Source organism: Vigna unguiculata, chromosome 3 (assembly GCF_004118075.2).
Source record: "Vigna unguiculata cultivar IT97K-499-35 chromosome 3, ASM411807v1, whole genome shotgun sequence".
In the NCBI taxonomy this organism is placed as follows: domain Eukaryota; kingdom Viridiplantae; phylum Streptophyta; class Magnoliopsida; order Fabales; family Fabaceae; genus Vigna; species Vigna unguiculata.
In genome coordinates this window covers 59775838-59803136 of record NC_040281.1, presented here as the reverse complement: position 1 = coordinate 59803136, position 27299 = coordinate 59775838, and the positions used below count along the sequence as shown (strand labels likewise).

Sequence of the window (27299 nt, the reverse complement as noted above, 5' to 3'; positions counted from 1 at the left end):
ATTTTATTATAAGAGTAAAATAGTAATTTCATTTTTTTTATCTATCATATCAATAAAATCATTCACCAACTATCGCAAATTTCATCTCAAAATCCACTCATTTTTATCCTCAAATCTCTTAAAAAAACACAAAAAATCATATATTCAAATATTCTCATATCCATCCAAATTTATTCTCACACTCTTCTTTAAATCCATCTCTTCAAAGAAACACACCTTAAAGTAATACAAGTTTTTCAAACACTTGCTTATGACTTATTCTCATTAATCTTCTTATTCAAAAATATAAAAAGCATCAATATTTTATATAATTTTTAGGATTTCAAAAAGAAATCTTTGTTTAAATTTGTATAAAATATTAGGAAAAAAAAGACTAATATAGTAAGTTAATTTTTTTTTATGAAAACACCACTATTAAAATAATTGTATACTTTTTTGACTTGGTCAATGTGTGAAAAAGACTTCAATGATAAATCAGTGTCCTCCATTGATTGATGGTTTTGTTGATTTATGTTGTGTCTTGTGTACTTGACAATCTTCGACAAATTTGATATTGATATAACCTATGGTCTGATTCTCTTTGCAAGGAAATTGCACACATAGTAAATTGAATTGGCAATGGCAATGAGAATCCAACAATAATTGGGACCACTTATTTATGATATTTTTTTATGTAATCAATCTTAACATATGATGGTTAGTTTTATATTTGCAATTTTCTACTTTATTGAATGCTTCTTCACCATTTTGAGCATGCTTTTTAAGGGTGTATTCCTTCGCAATTTTTTTTTTCAATATGTATTTTAATGGTGTATATAATTAATTCTTTTTTAGATTTACATAAAAAATCTGTAAATTTTAAGAGATTTATAATTTAAATCTTAAATAATTTGTACAATATGAAATTGTTAAATTTGAAAGAAAAATGAATTTACAAAACTGTATAGAATTTTTGTATTTTAAGCAATATAAATAGTATATATCTCTCATTTTTGTCCAAAAAATACCTGTGATTGTAATTCCCAAAATCTTTTAAGTAAAGTGTATTTTATTGGCGGCCATTGTTACAAATAACTTATGGCAGTGGTGGTTTTAATTTGGTGGTGGTGATGGTGGTGACAACATTGATTATGTTGACAATAGTAAATGGTATGAAATGGAGGATAAGAGTGACAAAGAAGTCTATTGTGAGGGTCATGAATCATGATAAAGTGGAAGTTGAGAGTAATGAGATGGATGGTGAGACTAAATTAAACAAATTTAACTAAAATAGAGACTTATTTAAACAAAACACAAACAATCACAATTAAAATAGTTCACATAATGTGAATAATGTTAGTTGTACACTCTACTGTTGTCAATTTACACAATGTGAAAGGACAAAATTGAATGTAATTTAATAAAACAGGAACCAAATTGAACGAAACAAAAATAGAGAAATCAAACTCTCACAACTTAGACTAAAACAATGACCAAAACAGTATATAAACCTAATAATTATTTGCATTTAGGTACCTGGTTAACTTATAGAAAGAATATTTACATCTTGATCGAGTAACCAAACTAATTATGAAAATGAATATTTAGAAGTGAAATATAATATACCTTGAAATAAATATTTATAGAAAAAAAATATTAAGATGAATGAAAAGTCACATCTACCATTAAGAAAGTGAAATTTAAATATAAACAAGGGTTAAATATGTTTTTAGTCCTTTAACTTTAAGTTAAAATTGTAATTAGTTCATTTTTGAGATTTTTGTCTAATTTAGTTCCCCAAGTTTAGAAATGTGTGAATTTAGTCTTTTTAACCAAATTTTGTTAAGTTTATTTGACGCTTCAAAAGCTTTTCATGATAATATTTGAGTTATTTATACCGTTTGACACATTTATGCTTCAATGTTAGTTGAAAAAAGTGTTTGAGATGTCAAATAAACTTAACAAATTTGATTAAAAAGACTAAATTCATGATTAAAAATGAATAAATTCATGCATTTCTAAAAGTGGAGACTAAATTAGACCAAAATTTCGAAGAAAGACTAATCCTAATTTTTAGTGAAAGTTAAAAGATAAAAACATATTTAAATTCTATAAATAAATATCACAAAATCAACTAGATATGATATTTGCACTTATCTATTATTATTTGACAATATGTAAATGAGAAATTGCTAACATATCTTATATTTGACAATATCTTAAGTAAATGAGAAATTTCTAACCTATCCTATCTGTGAACATCAAATATAAGAATAAAAGAGATCATCCATAACTAACATACCAGATCGAACCAAACTCGTTTCTTAATAAGTTTGGAATGACCTTTTGATATGTTCTAATTTGATTAAAATATTTGTCTACCAATAATGCACCAACAAACTAAATAGTAAATGAAAAAAATAGTTAATTATTTATAATATTTATAACATCTAATTATTATTGATTATAATATTAAAAATAATATTTTCAATTTAATTTTTTTTGAAAATGTTCTTTAATTATTAATTAGCTTATATATTTTTCAAAAAACATTTCAAAAATAAATATTATATTAATTAGTATAGTACCAAACACCGTTAACCATATTGGAGGTAGAGTTAGACATTTGGGTTTAGACATGTAGCACCGAAAATTCATAATTCTCTGGCAGTGGGGGAGCACCATAAGGGCAGGGGGCATGGCCCCAAAAATTTTGAATCTTTTTTATGTTATATATATTTTAAATTGTTTATATATTATAGATATTAAAAAATATATTATGATTAAATTAAATATTTTATTTCTTTTATAAACATAATAATTAATGCTAATAAAATATAAAATATAAAATTAAACATAATAAAAATAAAGAATAAAAAATTTATCAAGATATTTTTTTATTTTTTATTTATTTATTAATTATGGTTTGAGTTTCTCACAAATTGTTTTCATATTCCATTTTCATCTGTTTTCTCTTTTTGATTTTGAAAAAAAAAGATCTATTATTTTTGCTCTTATTTCTCTTATGTCATCCTCCATTCTCGTGGGAGAAAAAAAGAAGATAATTCTTTGGTGTCAATTGATAGTAAAATATTAGTTTAATAATTTATTTAATGATCCTTTTTTATATTAATTGTTTATTTCATGAATATAGAAGAAAAAATATTGTACTGTGTGTTTTTTTATAACCGAATTTTAATTGTGGTTCCATTATATGGCTTGAGTTTCTCACAAATTATTCTCATATCTCATTCTCAGCTGTTTACTTTTATTTTTGAAGAGAAAAAGATCTATCATTTTTGCTCTTATTTCTCCTCTACTCTCTTCCATTCACAAGAGAGAAAAAAAGAAGGTAATTCTTTGATCTCAATTGATAGTGAAATATTAGTTGAATAATTTATTTAATGAACCTGTTTTATATTAATTTTTTATTTTATGAACATAAAAGAAAAAATATTATACTGTATGGTTCTTTATAACCGAATTTTAATTGTGATTCCATTATATGTCTTGAGTTTTTCACAAATTGTTTTCACCTATCTTTTTTTGTTTCTGAAGAAAAAAAATCTATTATTTTTGCTCTCATCTCTCAGTCGTTTTCTTCCATTCTCGAAAAAATAAGAAAGAAGGTCATTCTCTCTTGTCTCACTTGATAGTAAAATATTAGTTTAATCATTTATTTAATCAGCATCTTGTATATTAATTTTTTATTTTATGAAAATAGAAAAAAAATATTGTACTTTGTGTTTTTTATAATTAGATTTTAAGTGTGGTTTGATTATTATTGAATTTTCTTTTGACAATTTTGATATGTGTGATTTATTTTTAGTTATTGTTATACTAAATTATGTATTCATTTTTATTTTATTAGTGATAATAATTAAATATATAAATTTTTGATATATTATTTTGGCTCCCCCAACAATTTTTGTTAAGATCTGTCACTGTTCTCAGGAGACACAGAGTTTAAAGATGTGTTTGCTTTCGGGGATGAATACGAGGGAGGGTGTCTAGATGCATAAGTAAGGACGAATTTGAGAGTTATTTCAGTGTTTGGTTCAAAGGATCCGAGTTGATTTGAGAAGATGAATTTGAAGGAGACCTCAAAATTCTCATCCTCTCATTTTGAAGAGATGAGGAAGGCAAGAGACGTCATTACATGAACTTTGACGTTTTTGTCCATTACAGTTACATATGACTTCAAAATGATTTTTTTTGTTAACAGTAATTTTTTGTTAATAAAAAAATTTATTTAAAATACTTATTATACTCTAAATTATTAAAAAGCTATATATATATATATATTTTTTTTTCTTCTTTTTGTTATGTATAACGTATAATAACATACTTACTTTTTTAATTAATTTGATACTACTGTTATATCATTCAAATTATTGAAGAGTAATATATAAATCTTTTCTATAATAAAAGATATATTAATTATTATGATAAAAACAAAGTGAAAGATTAATAAAAGAAAGGTAATAATATGTCAAACAAGAACTAACAAAGTAATATTGAAATAAAGATAGAAAATAAACAAATACTTGTTGTAGAACTTAAATTAATATTTTACAGTTTATTAAATACACAAATTGAAAAATTTTAAATAAGTGTTTCATTACCCATACCCTTAACCCTTCTATTTTCATTTGTAAATAAAAACATATAGAAATAATAATAATAATTAAAATATTAATAATAATAACACTAATACTAATAAATTACTAGTTTTAATTGTAGAATTAAAATTATTAAAAAAATTAATAATAATAATAATTATTATTAAAATTTGTAGAAAATTAATAAAATTAATAATAATAACATTAATAATATAATCATAATATTAAAACTAATAATATTAATAATAAAACTAATAATAATAATACTAAAACTAATAATAATTATTTTATTTTATTTTATACTAATTTTAACCGTAAGTAAAAATATAATCTAACAATTTTATCTATTACAATATTATTTTATATCTATTATATTCATCGAATCATTCACAAATTTTCATCAACTTTATCTTCAAATCTCTTCAATTTCACCTCTCCACCCCTTTAAACAAACAACCTCACTTTCTTCTCTCAATCAAATTCATCTATTTACCCTTCTCAAAAATATCTTTCGAAGCAATCGGGACTTTGATCCATGTTCTGTTTGAATTGTAGACTTTAGTATAATTTATCCAAATAGCATGTTGAACAAGTTTCATATGATTACTTTTTTAATTTAGTTTGAAAAATATAATAAAATTATAAAAAAGCGAAAAAGTAAGAATTTTTTTTTTATGATTCAGCTGTGGTAGAATACTCTTATTTAAGATTAAAATTATATATTACGTAAATATATTCTAAAATAGCATTTAAGCGACTTAAGATATGGATATATTAATATTTTTTAATAAAAAATAATTTTTTATTCCATAATTCATTGCTAGATTATTTTAATAGCCTAAATTTCTTATTTTAAATAATATTTTTATTTTTTTTATTAAATACGAGTCTATCCACGTAACCACAACCTTAAGAGCTTAATAAAAATAAACTATTTAGAAAGAAGCAAGTTCACAAAACAAGAATCACAAAGTTAAGAATTTACATGTTACAAACTTTAATGTTATGTTTCCCTAATTTTACTGAAATTGCGAAATGAAAAGGTGTAAAGGTTGGAGGTTTGTTAGGTTAGAAAGTTTGGGTAATATATGAAGTAAAAATTTAAGATAACACTTTAAGATTTTGAGTTAAATATGTTTAATTTTTCTATTATATTTCTATTAAAATTTAAAATATTTATTAATGTGAAGTTATAAAGTGAACTAATGTTAAAGTTTGGAAAAAATGTAAGAGAAGTTGTAAGTTTAATTTTCCCATTATCATTTAAAACTCATAAGGTTTTAGTGAGTTTGGAAGAAAAGATGAAAGAAGTTGTGAGTTTAAAACCTTTTACTAACAAAAATATTAACAACTAATATCTATTCACTTTTTAATATCTCAGATCTTTTGCAAGGACAATTCTCAATTAACTTTTTACTCTCCCTTACTCTCCTTTTTAACACCCAAATAAGTGCAGATTAAGACATATATGTAGTATTTTTTAAATTTTAAGACATATTTTGATTTGATAGTTGTGATTCTTAATACGTGGTAGTGAGAGAAGTTGAACCAACAATCTCTCTCATTTTTCCTTCTTAAATTCATCAAACCAATCTTATAACTCACAAATATTAGTAAAAAGAGTTGAATTCAGAACCTCTCCCATAAACCCTAAATCCTAAACCCTAAACCCTAAACCTCATAACTCAATATGAGGTTTGAGTATGTGTTGCACCACTTTCTATCATTGTTTTCTTATGTTAGTCGTTGTTTCACTGATTTTAGTGGTCTCCTAAAGTAAACTTATTAATTTTTGTATCACCATCGGTCCATGATGTTTGAAAATTTGTAATAATATAATAATGTTGTTTTTATTTTGTAGGAAAAATATCATGAACATGTATATGAGGTAAAGTAACAATCCACACACAAAAAGACACAAATGTTTCACCCTCTACATTTGGTAGAAAAGTAAATGAAATGTGTTTGGAATGAATTGCTAAAAAAGATGCGAAAGGAACTTGTATGGGCTTGTTGAATTGAATGAACAAACTCAAAGTGCATTATGTTACAAACATCATCAATTGTTGTAGAGGTGAAAGAAAAAGTGAAAAATAAGATTATTAAATTAGATATTGGATGTGCTGCAAAGAAAGCTAAATATATAAAAGCGTTTGAAGAACTATAGAAAACAATACGATCAACAAATGCACTACACATCACAGTACCTCCAGAGTAATCTCCTCCTCTTCCACCGAGTTAATTCTTTTTTTTGTAAGTTTTTCTAAGTTCACATTATATTGATGTAAGAATTCCAATTCAAACAATTTTTTTTTCTTTTTTCTTTTTCATCCCACTCCTTTTGAAACGAAGCAGAATAGTGGGTTATCAAATTTGTTTTCTCCTTTACTCTAAAAATTGTCTCTGTATTGTACAACTAAATTTGTTTGTTCTGGGCGGTGTGAAGAGGGCCACAGGTTATGTGGCTCAGTGCTGATCACAGTACCTTTCTTTGAATTATTACTCTACGCACTGCTTCTAACTTCTGCTCCATATTTACTTTTTTACCATTTTTACTTCAAAACATTCAACATGGCCCCCTTTCCCTACATTATTATAAACTGTAATTCCGATTCTTACTTACACGGTAAGGTGAACCTTCAATTATAATTAGAGAAGAATTAGTAAAAGAAAATGACTTGAATAATTGTAGTCTTACAGAGAGAAAAAGCAAAAGTAGCGCCGTGTCTTTATTAGGGCATAATAAATTATAGTGTGCGGAAAGAAGTCACTAGAAAAAGGTAAATGAACAAAGTCTCTTAATTAAATGATTACGTGTCTCTTCTTTAAACTTGTTTTTGAAACATAGTATGTCACTTCAAATTCATTTTGGTTTGTAACATTTTATTTTCGAAAAGTACTTTTGAATCTTGACAAAACAACAAATCACCCACTTATAAATCCATTGCCAGTTACTGAAATCTCACCTTCATACTCATACACTCACACACACACCACTTGTTTCATTGGTGTGACAAAAAGCAAAGCTAGGTGGTAACAATGGCGGTGAAGAAGGCACGGATTGTGATAATAGGAGCAGGAATGGCGGGGCTCACTGCTGCCAACAGGCTTCACAGTGTGAGTGCCTCAAAGAACTTGTTTGAGGTGTGTGTTGTGGAAGGTGGAAACAGGATTGGTGGGAGAATCAACAGTTCAGAGTTTGGTGGTGACCGGATTGAGATGGGTGCTACTTGGATCCATGGAATTGAAGGAAGTCCAATCCACAAAATAGCTCAACAAATCCATGCACTTGAGTCTGACCAGCCTTGGGAGTGCATGGATGGGAACGACAACAAGGCCACCACCATTGCTGAAGGTGGCTTTGTGCTAACCCCTTCCTTTGTCCACCCCATCACCAAGCTTTTCAACAGTCTCATGGACCATGCTCAGGGAAAGATGTCAACACCAACAACCAACGGCGACAGCGGAATCCTCAGCATCGGTTCTTTTCTCAGACAAGGCCTTGATGCTTATTGGGGTTCGTCAAAAGAGGAAAAGGAGCTGAAAGGGTTCGGAAAGTGGAATAGGAAGTTGCTTGATGAAGCAATCTTTGCCATGCACGAGAACACGCAGAGGACTTGTACATCTGTTTCTGACTTGTTGACTTTGGATTATGGCGCAGAAAGTGAATACCAAATGTTTCCGGGTGAAGAAATCACAATTGCTAGAGGCTACTCGAGCATAATTGAAACGTTAGCGTCTGTGCTACCACCTGGTTCAGTTCAGTTGGGAAGAAAAGTCACAAGAATCGAATGGCAACCCGAGAGACACGAGGCCAACGGAACATGTTCTAGGCCCGTGGTGCTACATTTCTCTGATGGCTCTATTATGTCTGCGGATCATGTCATTGTCACGGTTTCACTGGGGGTGTTGAAGGCTTCTATCCGTGATGATGGTGATTCAGGTATGTCGATGTTCCATCCCCCTCTACCCTCTTTTAAGGCTGAGGCTATTTCAAGGCTTGGTTTTGGTGTTGTTAACAAGTTGTTCATGCAATTGAGTCCTCCTCATGGGAGAAGAGAGGAACACCCCAGAGGGTTCCCCTTCTTGCAAATGGTTTTCCATTCACCAAACTCTGAGTTGAGGCACAAGAAAATACCCTGGTGGATGAGGAAAACTGCTACTCTTTGTCCTATCTACAACAACTCTAGTGTCCTCTTATCTTGGTTTGCCGGGGAAGAAGCTCTGGCACTTGAGTCACTCAAAGATGAAGAGATCATTAAAGGGGTTTCAGACACAGTTTCATGCTTCCTGTCACATTCAGTTGAGTTTTGCAACGGGAATGTGAATTCTGAAAAGCACTCCCACGAATACAATGTTAAATTCAGTAAAGTGTTGAAGAGCCAATGGGGAACAGATCCTTTGTTTTTAGGCTCATACAGTCATGTGGCAGTTGGATCAAGTGGAGATGATTTTGATACAATGGCAGAACCTTTGCCAAAATGCAGTAGCAGCAGTAGCAGCCACCCTTCTGCTTCACCACCACTTCAAATCTTGTTTGCAGGGGAAGCAACCCACAGAACCCATTATTCCACAACTCATGGAGCTTACTTCAGTGGTCTTAGGGAAGCCAATAGGCTTATTCAACACTATTCACCGTGTTAAGATTTATAGTATAGCAACTTCTTTTTCATTTTCTCCCCTTTCAAAATTTGTATCATTAGTTTATATGATAGTATTCTTAGTTTGTCTTTGGGGAGATTAGTAACCGATTTCCCAACAATTGAAATTAGAAGTGGCAACATAGGGAAAACCAGTGTAGCCAATTACTTTCTTTTAAACTTTTTTGTGCATTTTCTTGTTGTTTCATATCTTTTAAATCATTACAACAAACACCTAATGTTCTTAAATTTAAACTTTGAAACACCAACCTGGCCTATAAACACTGTTTCATTTCATGTGTATTTTGTGGTTTCCCCCAGAGGACAGGATCCGGTAAAGCCGGGTCTTTCCAGCTTTTGGAACCGCTTCATCACCTCTAACATAAACGTAATCTGGCTTGTCAACTCATCTACGTATCCATTTTTCAATACAAAGCCATTTAATAGGAGCCTCTGCTTTAACCTGCAAAGAACTCATGTCTGTTTGAGTCAGATCAGAGTTTTACTTGGAACAATAATTGATGGTCTTTACGTTTTAACTTTAGTTCGCCGCAATTGGGAATAAAACATTGCACAATGCACTTTCCGTGACAGTAAAAAAATCCTCCTTTCGGCCAAACAGTGGTATAGTTGTAGAAATAAGCACACCGCCTCCTATTGTACAAATAATAACATTAACTTTCGCACTTGTCACCTCGATTTGCTTTTCATATCCACAAAATATCTTTCCATCAACTAATAAAATTGTTCCATTTTATTTTGTTTCAACCTTTCGTACCAGAGCCACCAGTAACAACGGTCTAGTAATACAGGGTTCCAATACATAAATGAAGATCATTTTGGATCTTCTTTCTCCTTATTTCATCATAAAGTTGAAGTTGGTAAGAAATCTCATGATCTCATGTAAACTTTAGGCTCTTTTCACTTTAAGGTATTTAATGTTCATATAGGAAAAAGAGAACAATGATTCAAAGTTGATATATTTTTTCATTTTTTATGGATTTGATGGAGAGCGAAAGGAAAAAATAGCCAGATTCTTTTATGTTCGATCATAGACTTGAAGGTGATACACATAAGATTATAGTTATGCCCTCACTTTATTTTTATTTTTTTAATTCAATTTAGTTTTATAAATATTTGTTTACTAAAATATTTTATTTTAATTTATTTATTTTGATACTTTTTATAAAATAAATCTAACTTATTTAGTTATAATTTTAAATTACTTTCAAAATTAAGGGTAATTTGGTAATTTTGATTTCTTCTTAAACTTAATTTTTAATTTATTACAAATTTTTATAAATTTTAATTGTAAATTTATTCATTTTCATCTCCAAATCTCTTAAAGTGAGAAAATTGAACAATATAAATTTAACTTCTTATCCACTCAAATCAATCCTCTTCATCTCTCTTATATTGATCTTCACACCTGAAAACATTCTTAACAAAACAAACAAATTACTTTAGTTGGAGCCGTAACATGTGAGGATGATCTTTTCCATCATTTTGATGGGAGAAAAGAAATAGAAGTAGATTAGTAAAAAAAGAGATAAATATGATTTTGGATGAAATTTGAATTTATTATTACCTTAAACTTCAACATAATTCTGTCTTAAAATTTAAAATTTAATAAATATAATTTACATAATCTAATTATGTCACATTTGTTTACGTGTCAAAAAATATTTCGATATAATTATTTTAAAATTTAAAAGTAAATAAATATAGTTCACTAATTATATAACATTTGTTTACGTGTCAAAAAAATATTTCACAGTGATGTTTTATTTAACACGTTTCAATTTGAATGACAATTTCAAACAAGATTTAATACATAAAGAAAATATAAAACAATATTAGGTAAAGGGAAAAACAGTTTGTAAAATTTTGGAAAAAAATGAAAATTTGAAATAGAATTTTGATGTGATAGAAAAAAATGAAGGATGGTAATGGAGTGTTGTGGAACACAGGGTCCCATGGGTGAAGGAGAGGAGTATCCAACCACAATGTCCTTTAACGTTAACAATGAGACAAAGGTGTAGTAGTACCAAAATGCTTCATTGTGCCCACATCACTCTACTCTCAACTCATTTTTCATTTTTCTCTTTTTCAGGATTCATCAATATCAAACGTCCCATCCAATCCAACCCTCCATAGTACGTTACTACGTGCGTACCATCTCTTCCTCATAAACCCTAAACTCAAACATTAACTTTTATAACAAATTTAAATATATTTTTCACATTATTTATTTATATTTATCATACAAGTGTATAAAAAAGAATCCGAGTATTATTAAAGATTAGTTTAAAATTAGTAAAACAAAGTCTGAGAATAAAAACGATTATTTATTCCATCCCAATCATTTGCACGTATAATGTTTTTGTGCAAGCTTTAACTCACAACACTTTTCTACAGACATATCTCCAACACTGTGGCCTACCAACCAAGAAGTATTGGTGCTAACGTTGGATTTTTCTGCAAAGCAAATCAACCAAGCTTGATACTTGTTTTAATTTGCTTTTAGAGATTGTCGAGAAAAGAAATCTAAGAGGAACAAACGTGAGTGATAAATAAAATACTAAAAAAATGTTATTTTAATGGATGAGAACTCTCTCTGAAAAATGAGAAATTTTATTTTTGTTCAAAAGTAGAGCTTGTTGTTTTGTTTTTACATTATTTAATTAAAATCACCTTACAAAAATAAAAGAACAAAAATGATAATAACTCTTATAATGATCTCGGTCACGTGGAGATATTCTTTTAGATTCTTGTTATGACTTCGTGAATATATCTTTCTGAATTCCTGTAATAATTTCGGCTTTGTATTTTTTTGGATTTTTCCAATGATCTCGACTGTGTAGAGATATTTTTTTAATTCTTGCAATGACCTCGACTATGTTTTCTGACTTGAATTTTTTCTCCATTTCTTAACCTATTGAATATCTCGATTTATTATAAATCTTTTTCAACCGAGAGAAAACAAAAATGTCCCACTTGCTGTCTCGTCCTGTTTCTTGTGTGCCTCAATCACACAGTAAGTAAGGATCGGACATCACAAACCATTGCTTTACCTAATAGATCTTTGTCTGACACGTAAACGAAGGAATCTGAATATACAAAATTTCTTTAATATCTTCTACTAAACATTTTATTTATGTAATGTGAATTTTAACTCTTTTTTGCTACAGCAGGTATTATTTTGAAATATATATTTTGACTTGTAAACAAATGTTAAAAAAGTATGACATTGGCAGTGTCAATTCGAAATTTGAAAGGAGTTAATTTTGACAGGATGACCTTTTGCCTGTAATCATGGTTATGATATTTGCCTACAACATGTTTGGTCTGTTATGAGTAAAACAAATTGATGTTTCAATTATTGGATGGAATGTGAGTGATGATAATATCCAATAGTATTATGCAGATAATGATTGTATTTATGAAGAGTTAATTGATGCCATATATAGGTGGTGAAGGTTAAGTTGGACCACTGAAAGGACGAAACGTGGGAGGAAGAGAGATTGTGTTGCAAAGTCTTATATTATTGATGCACGTTTGTTTTCTTTCAATCAGAGCACGGTGTGCAGCAGCGTACTTGCCCCCATAATTTCTTTCTCCCCAATCACCTTCTAAACCCCCACTCATTCAAACAAATCTTAATGCAACCTTTAAACCTATAATTATAATACAAATTATAATATTTTATTTTTAAAAATCTAAACCTTATATGTTAAGAATAGTCCAATAGTCCAAGTACCATAGTTTAAGTGTCAGTCAAAGTTCCACATCAGATAGAATAGATCAAGTTAAATACTATATAAGAATAAAGACCAATAATATCATTGTCTTAAGGTTTTTGTGTAAAAGTAGTGTCAAATATCTAACATGTGTAAAACTAATGTCATATAATCATATAGAACCAAAATCTATCAATAACCATGATTCAAAACTGTATATTATATATTATGCCAACACACCAAAATTTTAAAAGATTACTAAAGAAATTAGAAATGTGTAATATCTTTTTATCAACTTTGAAAAAAATGTAGAGATAATAAAATTGTTTCACTAACTAAAACATATTTTTATATAACGATACTAGTATAATCATAATTTTCTTAATTTAATCCTAATAGAAATAAAATTCTATAATATATATATATATATATATATATATATATAACAATATATAAAGAGAATTTCCCTTTTTTGTCCACTTTTCAAAATACCGATTTTACCCTTTAAATATAATAATTTATTAAATTTTTAAAAATTGACCATTACTTTTATAAATTTTATAAAATCAGATATTTCTGCTTCTTCTCTTCTTTTTTATTTATCAATGGTTATTCTTTTATCTGTTCTGATATATTTAATTTAATTTTAAATAAATATAATTTTAATATATATATATTAACTTAATAACATTATAATATTATCACTTACTAATATAATATTACACATATTTAAAAAATGCATACACAGGCGCGATGACGGGCACCTGTGTTACGCAAGTATATATAATAAAGTTTATTTTTCAGTTATTATTTGTAATATATATTATGTCAATTACATAATCATCAAGAATTATATTACTTACGTAACATGCCAATTTTTATCTCTAATGTGTTACTCATTCAAAACAATTTTATATAATCTAATATGATAAAATATATAATATAGCTTATTAAAATATAACGTTATAATAATTTGTGTAATGACATTGTGTAAAGAAGAATTTCAGATTTAATCGTAATCTTATACTTTTTGCACATTGTTACTTTAGTTTTATTTGCAAGTGGACATTCATTCGCTGTTGTATTTAATCTATTAAAATTCGGTCCAAACTCAACAAAAATAAATTCTGTCTTATAAAAAGTATCGACCCATAAAACATTTCACTTCTAATTAATTAATTTTATACATACTAGCGTAAATGCGTAAATACATGCGTTTATGTATGTATTTTTTAAATATATATAATATTATATTAATTAATAAGTGATAATATATATATATATATTAATAATATCATAAACAAAATATTTACACTAAAATATATTCGTGAAAAATGTTCATTTTGTTAATTACACCCAAAAATCGATTTTAACTGTAATTTTTTTCAAGTAGTATTATGAGTTAACATTGGTTTTTAATATTTATTATCCAAACAAAATCCAATTAATCTAAAATTAATATTTGTTTTAAACTAATTTTGTAAGATGATGTTAATTCAAAACAGATTCATTTAAACCATATACCTTCTCAAAAGTGTGTTCCTATCACCTTTACCTTTTAGGCAAATTAACCTTTAACTTTGCGTATCCAAGTTCTTTATTATAACTCTCCTACTTTTCCTTCTTTTTCTTGCAGTCTTAAAAGATTAATAGACACTTAGGTAGTAGTCTCTATGACTCTTGACCTTTTTTTATTTCTTTTTTCTACACAACGTTTTCTTAATTTTTGTGTAGTTAATGATGACAACGAACAAGATAGAAAATTTAAAAAGTAAACTGGACATTTAAAATTTACATCGAGACATTATATATATTTATATTTCTTTTTTTAAAGTGTCACATCGATTAGAGATAAGACCAATTCATAATATATTAGTAGATCTCTACAAATCAGTTTTTTAGGGTTGAATTAGACTTAAAACCTACAAACCGGTTTTGTAGGATTGAGTGAGGCCTAAAACTCATTTATATAACATTTTTTCCATATTAAATTACTTATCTTATTATAAAAAATACAAAAACAAACAACTTCGTCATTTATTTTAGTTATTGGGACATGTTTAAAATTTTACATCAAAATAAAAATTTATAATATATAAATGTGTAAGTCTTATCTATATTAAGCTATATTTAAAATTTTCTTTTTAAAAATACTAGCCATTAGGTTTAGTTTATATGAAAAAGAAAAGAAAAAATAAACTATGTTGAAAAGTGTTTTAGAAATTGAGTTAATTCTTTAGTTAGTGATTGGAAAACATTATTGGTTAGCATTCATGCTGAATTTAAGAAAGAAAGTAATTTTGAAATCTATCCTTTTGAGATGAGTATTAACTAATCATGAATAGACAACAAATGGATATTGGAAAAAAAAAAAAAAACTTTGAACATAGTTTTCCTTTTACTTTGTGGAGGAAAAAGGAGGAGTAATCGTGTTTATGTCTTGTAAAGTTTAATTAGTGGAAGGTGGTCCTCACTTCTTTCTTAAAATTGAACTTTATATCCCTAAAGGTCGTTTTCTTTTTCAATTAAGTACAAGGAAGTAAAGTTAAATAAGTTTTGGAGGTCAAATATGATCAAAATGCTTGATTTATTGGGCCCCAATTTACTATTTTTTTAAGACAACATTGCTTTGAGTAGCAATAACTCCTCTATACAATATTAACCTGCAATTTACCCTTTAGTGAAAAAATTACTACCATTAATTATTTTTTATATTATATTATTGTTCACTTTCTCAATAGTTTTTATTATTATTAAATTTGTCTCTCTTTGTAAGTTTTTTCATTAATTAATATATATTACCAACCTAATATAATTTTCTGAGAAAATTTTCACAAAGAAATGAAATAAACAATTATCGGACTTGAATGATGTGTTAAAACGTTAAACACCAATAATTTGTGAGAAAATGAAAGACATATATTTGTTTAAAAAGAAAGTATATTTGCCTAAAATTATTTTGATATTGTCTTGCTCTCATCAAACAAGCATATATATTATAATTTTATGGATATTAAATATGTTATTAATTTATGATAAATTTTAAGTACACTAAATTGTTATTGTTGAATTAATAACATTATTTAAAATTATTTATTTTATAGTTTAATGTTTTTTATTATAGTTTAATTTTGTTCTAAGGTATTGAACCTAATTATGTAAATAATTCTAGTACAAATATCACAGCTCATATATGTTAAAGCCACTAAAACATATTTTTTTAGCTATTTAACTTTTTTTAGAGAATAATTTAGTAATGCGCTTATATCTCAAAATCATAGAAAAATGCCAGCTTCAATTGATACATTTCCACACAATACTTTTTTCTTTTAAATATTCTTAGAATATAAAATTGTCACTTCTTTCAAATTTTTAAATGTTAAAAAGATGTCACATAAAATTAATCATTTTTAATTAAAAAAATAATTTATGTATTTCACAATTAACTTATAAAATAGTAATATGTGTACCGATAAAAAAGAATAGATTTTTCTTTTCTTTTCTAGGATAGTGTTGATAATACCATACCTAAATCCAAGAACATCAATAAAGAAAATGAGTTTCATAAACAACATAGCTGAATTGTTGGAGAGTTGAACTCACAATCTTTCTCATCCTCATTTCTAAACCCACCAAATTAATTTTATTTCTCCAAATTGTTAGTAGAAGATATTGAACGTACAACATTTCCTTCTTTCTAACCACTAAACCACCTTACCACTCTTGCATCATATGATATGTGAGCATGACAACTTCACTCTCTATAGTTTCCACAAGTTTCATGCGACAATCCATAACTAGCAAATTTAGTCTGGGAAATCTTTTGCCTAGGTGGACACCATGTCCAGATAAGGATATGAAGATACAACTAAATAAAAAAATATAGGACACGGCGTGTATATACATATTTGTTTCAAATTGTAAACTAATACATTGTTAATTAACACAAAAATAAATCTAATCTATCTATCTAATATCCAAAAAACTAAAAGTAATGATCATATAAGATTTGTTCCTTATTTTTATAATCATAATAGAAACTTATATGATCCTATTCAGAAAAGTTTATGATTGTTGTTGATTTTGAATTTCTCTTATAAAATAGATGAAATATTAAAAGGAAAATTCAGAGATTATAATTATAAAGAACGAATAAGACAATGATGGAAGAACGTCACAATTTAGCTTGTTGCTAAGTAAAGGAAGATCACCACAAAGAAATCACTCTTTGATAAGTATTGAAAATAAAGACGTCATAATCAATAAGATAAATAAGTCAAGGAAGATATGCTAAAAAGATATCACTCTTTGATAAGAACTTATAAACTCTTTGATAAGAACTAATAATAGAGATGTCACAATCAATAAAATTGAAGTCAAGGAAAATTCGCCACAAAAATCTCAATCTTTGATAAATATGACTAAAAGTAATTACATTCGTTGTAGGCCTATGTATAAGTAGACTCTTTAATGTTCAAAAGATAAAAATAAGCCTAATTACATACATAGGTCCAATAAATCTAAAAACAGAATCTGAATCTATAAATAATGGAACTCTTTGAATTTTCAGGTCCTTGGATCATCACGAACTAGTTAGAAATATGTTCTTATATCTTTAAATTGCCTTGATTTCTCTTCAAGTTCTTCTTGTATGAGTTCCGACTTCTTTCATAAACTTATATAATAAGTTTACAAGTTTATTGAATTTGTGGTTATTAGCATTGTATTGGAGACATGTCAAAATTATGTCAAGACAAAAAAATGTCCTTCAAATTAGACACTTTATTGATAGTGTATCGTATGAGTATCCTGCGTGTGTCCGATACGTGTCATTCGAGCTTCATACTTTGCCACAGGCCAATTTAGGACTTGATCCTTCAGCACAAACACCACTTTCTACTGTTCTTTTCATCAAAGTAATTCCAAAAGGGTCTCCTCCCCATTCTTCAAACACAACCAGATAGTTCCCAGTTGGGTACAGCCACGACCGAGGAACATGGTACCTGTCCAATGCCAACAATAGGTTGTCAATGTCATGAATCATGATGATGTTCAAGTTATTTACACCATTCACAGCGGAAAAATAACTTGTATCAGCTCTTACCATCTCTGGGAGGGCTCCCCACAGTTTGTGAGACATTTTTTCTCATTGTAAGTTCCAGCGTAGTAACAATCCCCACAACCACCGCGTGCTTTATTTGCAGGCCAATGGCGTCCAATGCTTCTACCATTTATCCATACTTGGCCCTTTCCCATGGTATACATGTCCAGAGCCAATGGATCATTGCCTTCTGGTGCGTTAAAACGTGTCTATTGACATCAATGCATAAATGTGTTAGAAGAAATATAAACCCTTACATGATCAGTGACATAATAAATACAACATTTGTTGATATTCATTCAATCTTACCTTGTACCATGTCAAACAATGTTTTCTAATCAATGCATTTCCTCGTGTCCATTGAACAGATTTTTCCCCATTAACACTGTATATGTATAAGTCTTCTCCCTTGAGACCAACCTGCCAACAAAATGCAGATGAGTAGTGTCTTATTTCTGTGGTGACACACACACATCATTATGATTGCAACTGTGCAAAACAATGGTAGATGACAAGACAAACCTTGTAAGACCATTTTTGTTTAGACAAATCTCTAGTCCCCTCGTTTAGACCACTAAGTGTGACTGGCCCTGACACCCCAGCTTTCCATGTCTCATAGTGTAACCCAACATTCTGGCATTATTGGAACATTGTGATAAGATAGAACGAGGAAAAGAATCTGGAAATTGTTTATATTTGTAGAAATAACAAAAATATTAGAGAGGAAGAGAACTAACCGCGAGACCAACAGTAGCACTTAGTAAAGATATCTTATTATTGCCAGCCCACATCTTAACTTTGCCACCAAATGTAAATTTAGGGACCTCCAATGACCCATACGCAACACCTGCATTTATACAGAAAATATGGATAAGTATTAAGTACAAGCGAAGATTATCATAACAAAAGTGTGGATTGAGAATATATCATTACCTGAATATTCTCCATTAACGAAAACAACCATAGCATGGCCAGCTGACATCACGTTAAGATAGGGAGATTCTCCTTTCTTCAAAAAACCTTCATTTGCATCAATGTAGACACTGGACAAGGGACAATAATTTATTAGTTAGAGAGAGGATATGAATAGTAAGTTTCAAGAAGTTGAACATTTTTTGGAAGTGAAACACATGATGAGTTGAAAGATACTTACTCTGTCATATACCACAAATAATCTGTAGAATCTCGGGTGACATTAATCTGCTCCCAGAGTTCATATCCTATAAAGGAATCCTTTTCAGTGGACTCTAACGGCCATTCTTTGTATGAATGCCAAACAAATCCAGTGTTCAGACCAGTCATCTTCGGCGGAGAACTTTGAGCACCAACCTGTTTACACGCATAGCATTGATAACATGAATATGAATACACAGATTTTCTGCTCAATATCTGTCTAATGTTTCTGTCCTTGAACCATTCGTATGAGAAATGTGTTACTGACAGAAAATTTCTGCACAAAGTATTGTCTTACTCTTGCAGTGTTGAAAACTTCAGTTGCGCAATCAGGAAGGACGCTGACAGACCAAGCTGGTAGTTCATATTTTCCATTTCCATATGCAATTGTAGCGGAATTTTTGGTGTCGTAGTTTGCTAGGAATGCAGCACAAGTGGAAGGAGTCTTGAACTCATGTACCTAAAGTAAAATTAAAACAAGCAGTAAATAAATTTTCAACAAGTCTCTTCAGTATTCTTCACAAGTCACATCACAGGATAGTTCTTACCTCAAGGTTTTTACCAGGCCATGTCACATAGGGATCTACAGACACTAAAGCTGACTCACACGACTTTATTGCTTTATGCAAGTCCCTCAAATGCCCCCATTTTGGCTCATTTAAAAGGCCTGACATAGTTAAACAAGCTTCAGACTAATGTGAATATGTACAATTTGCAAAAACAGGTTTCATCACACAAATCATGTCAACAAATTAACCTAATCTCTCTTCCTACCGTATTCATCAAGGAGAGCATCATAGTCATAGCTGGTGGCAATGAAGGGGCCACCTGATGTCCGATCAAAGTTAGTTCCTCCATGGAACTGGATCCAAAAATGATATATTTTAGAATCAATAAAAGTTTCCAATGAATCTATTCACATTGAGCAACAGATACATCATAAACGCAATGCTCCAACCTACCATGTAGTAATTAACTAATGAACCGCCATTTTGTATAAATCTTGCGACTGAGAAGGCTGTGTCTTCTGCAGATCTACGAGGAACCGGGCCACCAAACTCAGTGTACCTACAGAACAAGAAACATAAAATGAATACAGGATCCAGATCAGTTATTACTTCATTTATTTGTCGAACATACCAGCCAGTCCAGTTCTCTGTCCACATTTTGGGTTTGTAGTCCTTGTCAGGAACGAAGTTTTCACAGTAGTATCCATTGCAGGTGTTAATCTATCGACAAAGATGCAAGGGAGTTCAGTCAATTTGCCAATGAAAAAACACAGAAATGGGTGGATGACACGAGTAGAACAAACTATAAAAGAGATAGCAACAAATACAATATTACTGAAGACTGTACCTAATAAAAAACACAACAACAAAGGTGGGACACACAAATATTTCTTTTTTTTTTTTTTTCTTAAAAGGGTTTGAGCAAAAGGGTCTTACAATAGGATCCGGAACATGGTCATGCTTGCACATAATCCAGGGGACACCGGTATCTAATGCCACAGCCATTTGAGCAGCCCATTGGGTATAAGCCTTTCCAGGAGCACCAATTTCCCACTCCACTGGTCCATATTCGTTTTCTATCTGTCACATTCAACTTTTGGTCAAAGAAAATGCCATCAATAAATGGTCATTATTGTAATTGGTTGGCCTTGGCCTAACTAATGCAAAGTTGAAACTTGAAAGCAATCCTAAGAATATATTCAAACCCCATTTCCTTGCCTGTGATAAAATTATTGGACCTCCCTGAGTCTGGAACAATTTCTCCGCCTTCATCATGTACACAATCTTCTCAGTAAAAGTTTTCATTGCCGCCTACGTCATCACCAAAATTGAACGGTTGCTTACAAAATTAACAGGATTTCATAATTAAACTATAACAATGATAACCGACCAAAATTGAAAATTCCAACCTTAAAGGGTTCATTGTCTGTTCTGAAAGAAATACCCGGAACAAACTTGAGCCAAACAGGAAACCCCCTGAATATCAAACAGAATGAAAAGACCTTTAGACATTGCTAAACAGTGTTGTTCTTTTCCAAAACAAGTTATCCTCAGAATATATATATTATGTTATGTAGAATTGTAAGACAGGTTATCAAAATCTTACCCAAAGTTCCACTCAGCACATACGTAGGGACCAATACGGAGATGAAGATAGAGGCCAGCCTGCTGCACCACCTTGATGAACCTAACCAGGTCGTATCTATCCTCGAAATAATACTGAATTTTCGGTTACCCCAAATTTCATATAAAAAAATAGAAAAAGAGTTAGCTTTGTATCAACTTTTTGACAAGTGGAAATAATATGTTTAAAAAATGAAAATAACATTAGTACCTTTCCAGGCCAAGGTTCATGTCCATTCCAAAACACATAGGTTTCAATAACATCTATGCCTCCATCTTTGGCCTTTTGAACAAGGTCTGGCCACATCTACAGAGCCACCAGAGACAATGAGAATGGAGAAACAAAAAGCTTTTCAGTGTGAGAAATGAAAAGTCTTTTATAAGTACCTCAGGTGTGCTTCTTGGGTAGTGGATGGAGCCTGAGATCAAAATTTTTCTCTGCCCATTAATAAGAATGGCTTTGTGATCGTAAGACACAGTGGCTGTGACTGCACAAACCCACGAAAATAGCAGCAGGGTATAAACAACCCCTCTTGGTAAATTCGCCATAAGAACCAGTGAATCAGTCAGTAGCCTTCACACATTTAAAAAACAGAAACAGAAAGTCCAAATGAGAAGAAGGGGACAAGAGAAACACGGTTCTGATGTTCCTTCACAATGTATTTTGATGCTTTTGAGGTTGAAAGGAGATGGCAAACAAAGACTTTAATATAAGAAAGGTAGTTTAGTTTTGGTGGGTTTGTGCAGTTTGAGAATGCTGCAACTGTTGGAGAAATGGCGGTAAATATGACAGAGAAATTGGAAGAAACAATTGAATCCTGACAAATGATTGTTACAAAAGAATTCTCATTTAATTACACACTTCCTTTGTCGAATGCATTACAATTCTAAAAACATAGCATATTTATATTAAATTAAAAGGAATTAAAATCACAAAAATAAATATAGTAAATCTTAATTTGAAGCATTTGAACGAGTAAAATGCATTATATCCTTTGGTTTCTTTTGTGTTGAATGTAACTGAACTAACAGCAACTCCTTCTTATATACATTTGAAAATCCAAGTTACGACTACACTTTGGAGACTGGGTCCCATTTTCCATATCAGATATCCACGTGTAAAACAGAGTTCAACACATCTTAATAAAATCATAACACTAATAATAATAATAATAATAATAATAATAATAATAATAATAATAATAATAATAATAGTAAAAATAATAATACTAATGATGATTATGCTCTTTATGTATTAAGAAAAGATAAGAGGTTAGTGATTTAAGAAGTAAATAAGATTGTAGCAAAAAAAATATTGATATTTATAAAATAAGATCTTAAATTATAAAAAATATATTTTACAAATTTATATTTGTATTAAAGTGTAAATATAAAATTACAAAAAGGGTGGGTTTTATAAAACAATGACTTGAAACAAAGTTTGCAAAAGGTATTTTAAACACGAGACACATATAAATTTAAACAAGACTTTAATCTAAAATTTGTAATCAACTAGCATATCTTAAATTAAATTTAATAAATCATTAAACACTTTCAGATCGTGATATTTATTATACAGACATTATTGTATCACTTCATATAATTTCTATATATAAGAATATTATTAAATAATATTAATTATTTAAAAAATATATATACACATACATATCTTAATATTTATCTTTATATTGTTAGACACAAATAAATAAATAAATATATATATATATATAATCCTAATATTGCTTTTAGGATCAATCACAAATATTAATATTATTCAAAATATAGAAATTAATAGAAAGTTATGTTATGCATCTAATTTATACTTTAATTATTAAATTTAGTAAGTAAAATAATAATTACTATTTAAACAAAATCACCAAATTAACAGCACGTTAATTGATACAGTAATATCTATCAATGTAAAAGTATATGTTGGTAATTTTGGGTCATACATACATATGATACATATTTAAATGTGTTAGAGTCATTATTTATTAAATCAAATAATAAAGTTATCTGACTATATTAATGTTTTGCCTAAAAGCATATGTCATAAAAATAAAAATTGTGTAGAGATAGTAGAATAATTTCTAATTTGTTGAAGGACCAAATTAAAAATACTATGTCTGTATGACCCAAAATTATCGACATATATTTTCTACATCGATAGATATTACTGTATAATTAACGTGATGTTAATTTGGTGATTTTGTTTAAATAATAATAATAATTTAACTTATTAAATTTAATAATTAAAGTATAAATTAGATGCATAACATAACTTTCTCTATAATTTCTATATATAAAATACATTACAGATAAGTCTAATAATTTTAAAATTTTACACAGATATTGAAATATCATATTACTAGTATAACTACTAAATAAAACATAAATATTATGATAAAATTAGTGGCGGTACTTAGTAATAACCAGGGTTCATGGCTCCCAAAAATTCTTTCACATTTATATATTAATATATAATTTTAAATATGTTTTTTAAAAAGTTAATATTATTAATATATTTATGTATTTAATATTTTACAAATTTTCATATATTTATCTCTCTCTATATATATATATAAGGAAAAGTCTTTTTAAATATTTTTTAAATAAAATTAATTATTTTATTAATATTATCTTTTAAATGATCATTTATTTAATTTATATCATTTTTTATTTGATTACTTTTTTAAAATTTATTTGTTATAAATAAAAATTAATTATAGTAAAATTATAAAAAAATTATATTTAATTTTATAATTATAATAATAACAATAATTATAATTTTATTATTTTTTATTATCATAAAAAAATTAAGTACAATATTTTTACTAGTTTAAATAAAAATTATGGAATTATGCTTTTGATTCTTATTTTTGTTTAAAAATATCAAGTTGGTCCTCCAATTTTTTTTAGTCTCAAAATGGTTCCAATTTTTTAAAAAATGATGCAATTCGGTCTTTTTTTTTGTTAAATTTCTTGAACCGGGGATCAAGATTTCTTCATCAGGATTGAAGTTGTGAATAAGGATGCTTTCCTTTGATGGTGTAATTGATATAATCCTAGTGTCAATTTTGATGAAAAAATCTTTGTTCTGCTTTAAGAGATTTAACGAAAAAGATCAAATTGTATCAATTTTTAAAAAATCAGGATCAAATTACGACTAAAAAAAATTAGAGGACTGATTTGACATCTTTGGACGATAAAATATACCAAAAGGATAATTCAACCAAAATTTTGACACTCCCAAAATATTGGCCGAAGATTCACCGTTGGATAAAAACAAAATAGTTATATATGAAATATTAATACACTTATCAAAAAGAAATAATTATATATATATATAAACAACTAAATATGAAAATCTTTCGATCTTTTTCAAAAAAAAAAAAAAACTATACAACAATCTCACTATTGTTCAGCTAAAAAAGCATTTACACATGTGTCCTCCTCTGCTCACACAATTAAATGATCATTGTAAAAAGAAATCAAGAGAAAACCAAACAACACATAAACCACAAGGTAAGTAGCTAGTATACAAAAAAAAAAAAGTTATACATAAGAAATCATAAGTTACTACATTTTAGCCTTTAAGTCAATACAATACATTTTTATACTTTAAGTTAATATAATACATTTTTATACACACAACAAATGACACTTAGGACTGGGTTAAGGATAAAGCAAGTGAAAGACTTACTTTACTCCAAAATTTATTTATTTTTATTCGCTTTACTAATAATAATGAACTAAAAATGATCATTAATGGTGTGTTTGCTTCCAAGGATGAATTTGAGGGAATCTGAGTATATGGATTTAAGGGAATGGAGAGAGGAAAGTGAGGTTGTCTGTTTCAAGGGACTGAAAGGTGAAAGTGAAGAGATTCAAAGGTAATGTTTGTGAAAATTTATGAATTATATGATAGATGTGATAAATATAAAATAATATTTTAATAGATAAAATTAATATATTACTAGTTTATTCCTATGGTTAAAATTAGTATAAAATAAAATATAATAATTATTATTAGTTTTAGTATTAATATTATTATTATTAGTTTTAATATTATTATATTAGTAATGTTATTATTATTATTATTAATATCATTAGTTTTAATATTATTATTATATTAGTAATGTTATTATTATTATTATTAATATATTTTTTATTATTAGAAAAAAAATTATATACTATTCTTCAATAATTTACATGATATAATCGTTGTTTTAAATTAATACAAAAATAAATATGTTATTATATGTTATATACACAATAAAAAGAAAAGAAATATATATTTAGTTTTTTAATAATTTAAAGTACAACAGATAATTTAAATATTTTTTTATTAACAAAAAATTAATGCTAATAAAAAATCATTTTGTAGTCATGTGTAAATGTTATAGACAAAAACGTCAAAACTCGTGTGATGACATGTCTTTCCTTTCTTGTCTTTTCAAAATGAGAGGATAAAAATCTTGAGTCTTCTTCAAATTCATATTTCTTTATCATCTCAGATTCTTTGAAGCAAACACTGAAGTCACTCTCAAATTCATCCTTGCTTATTCATCTACTCACCCTCCCTCAACTTCATCCTTGGAAGAAAACACACTCTAAGTGTTAGTTCTCAAGTGAGTACTCACTAAAGTCTCACATTGAGTAATATAAAGAAGAGAACAGCAGAAAAGTATTATAAAAATAAAGAGTTATTTTTGGAAGTCACCACAACTCAAAAGATCTATTGGGTGTATGGGGGACTAGGTAGTTGTGTGTTATTGGAAGGTGTGCAATTTTTTGTAAGAAAAATTGCACCATAAAGGGTTTGCACTTTTGGTTCATAACAAATTACACAAACTTGGATGATATAGACCTTGATACTGAATCACATTAAATTTTCTGTGTTTTTTTATTTATTTATATATGTGTTATGGTCATGAAATATGAGATGTGGACAAAAAAATCTTAAAAGAAAAGAAAGACTATAGAAAAACAAAAAAAGGAAAAATATGAAAAGGGGAATAAAAGGGATCGGGGAAAAACAAGAGCTTACATATGAAACAACAAAATATCAAAAAACCTTACGATGATAAATAATTTTACTATGACACAAAAAAAAAATTGGTTATTTATTATTTACTTAATGACATTATTTAATGAGAAAAAGAATCAAAAAGACTTCGGAATCTTAGAAGAAAAAAAAAACTAAAGAAAATTTTGAGAGAGTACAGAGAGACTATGAAAATTTTATAAATAAATAATGAAAAATTAAAATTCGAATTCGTAAACTTAATAAAATACAAATTTTTAATTCTTATTTTCTTTTATAAAAGATTATCTTTATTAAACAGAAATTGAGTCATATAAATATTAGATATTCATACATGTTGACCAACTTACATTTTTTTATTTCGACAGCACGCGGACAGAACAATCTAAATCGTAATTTGTTTTAGAATAACAAAATAGAATGGTGAATCAATCCATTTCTTCAACTTTTCTAAAACACAGTTCACCACACCACAATTTCAGTCACAACACAAAAAAGTCTTAAATAATGTGTCAAAACAACACAATTATGGTGGCATTAGCTACATTTGATTGCAATTCCTTAGAATGTTGAAGAATATGAGAAAGCAGTGAGTGAGAGTGACCAGGATTTAGAATCTTGTTCAATATTTAGGGTTTGCGTTGGGGTTTGGTAAATGTATCTTGGTGAAGAATTCAGTGATGCGCTTATATCTCAAAACCATAGAAAAAATGTCAGCTTCAATTAATACATTTCCATACAATATTTTTTTTTTCTTTCAAATAATCTTAGAATATAAAATTATCACTTGTTTCAAACTTTTAAATGTTAATAAGATGTCACATAAAATAAATCATTTTCACTTAAAACAAATAATTTAAATATT

General features: G+C 28.2%; 2 protein-coding genes across 2 annotated transcripts; one reads left to right on the top strand and one right to left on the bottom strand.

The window, feature by feature from the left end:
• The first annotated feature begins 7493 nt into the window (after positions 1-7493).
• Positions 7494-9426, top strand: LOC114177258 (probable polyamine oxidase 5). Its single transcript, XM_028062532.1, has one exon. It carries the CDS (start codon positions 7641-7643, stop codon positions 9243-9245), a length of 1605 nt encoding a protein of 534 aa, XP_027918333.1. The 5' UTR covers positions 7494-7640; the 3' UTR covers positions 9246-9426.
• A 7941-nt stretch (positions 9427-17367) lies between these two features.
• Positions 17368-22134, bottom strand: LOC114177982 (beta-galactosidase-like). Its single transcript, XM_028063617.1, has 18 exons — positions 21775-22134; positions 21599-21694; positions 21371-21483; positions 21174-21240; positions 20983-21075; positions 20701-20844; positions 20396-20484; positions 20218-20323; positions 20030-20117; positions 19804-19922; positions 19554-19715; positions 19236-19411; positions 19016-19125; positions 18820-18929; positions 18605-18715; positions 18392-18502; positions 18086-18291; positions 17368-17984 (listed from the first exon to the last, which is right to left on the bottom strand). The coding sequence occupies exons 1-18, from the start codon at positions 21934-21936 to the stop codon at positions 17822-17824; spliced, it is 2226 nt and encodes a 741-aa protein (XP_027919418.1). The 5' UTR covers positions 21937-22134; the 3' UTR covers positions 17368-17821.
• Between the last annotated feature and the right edge of the window lie 5165 nt (positions 22135-27299).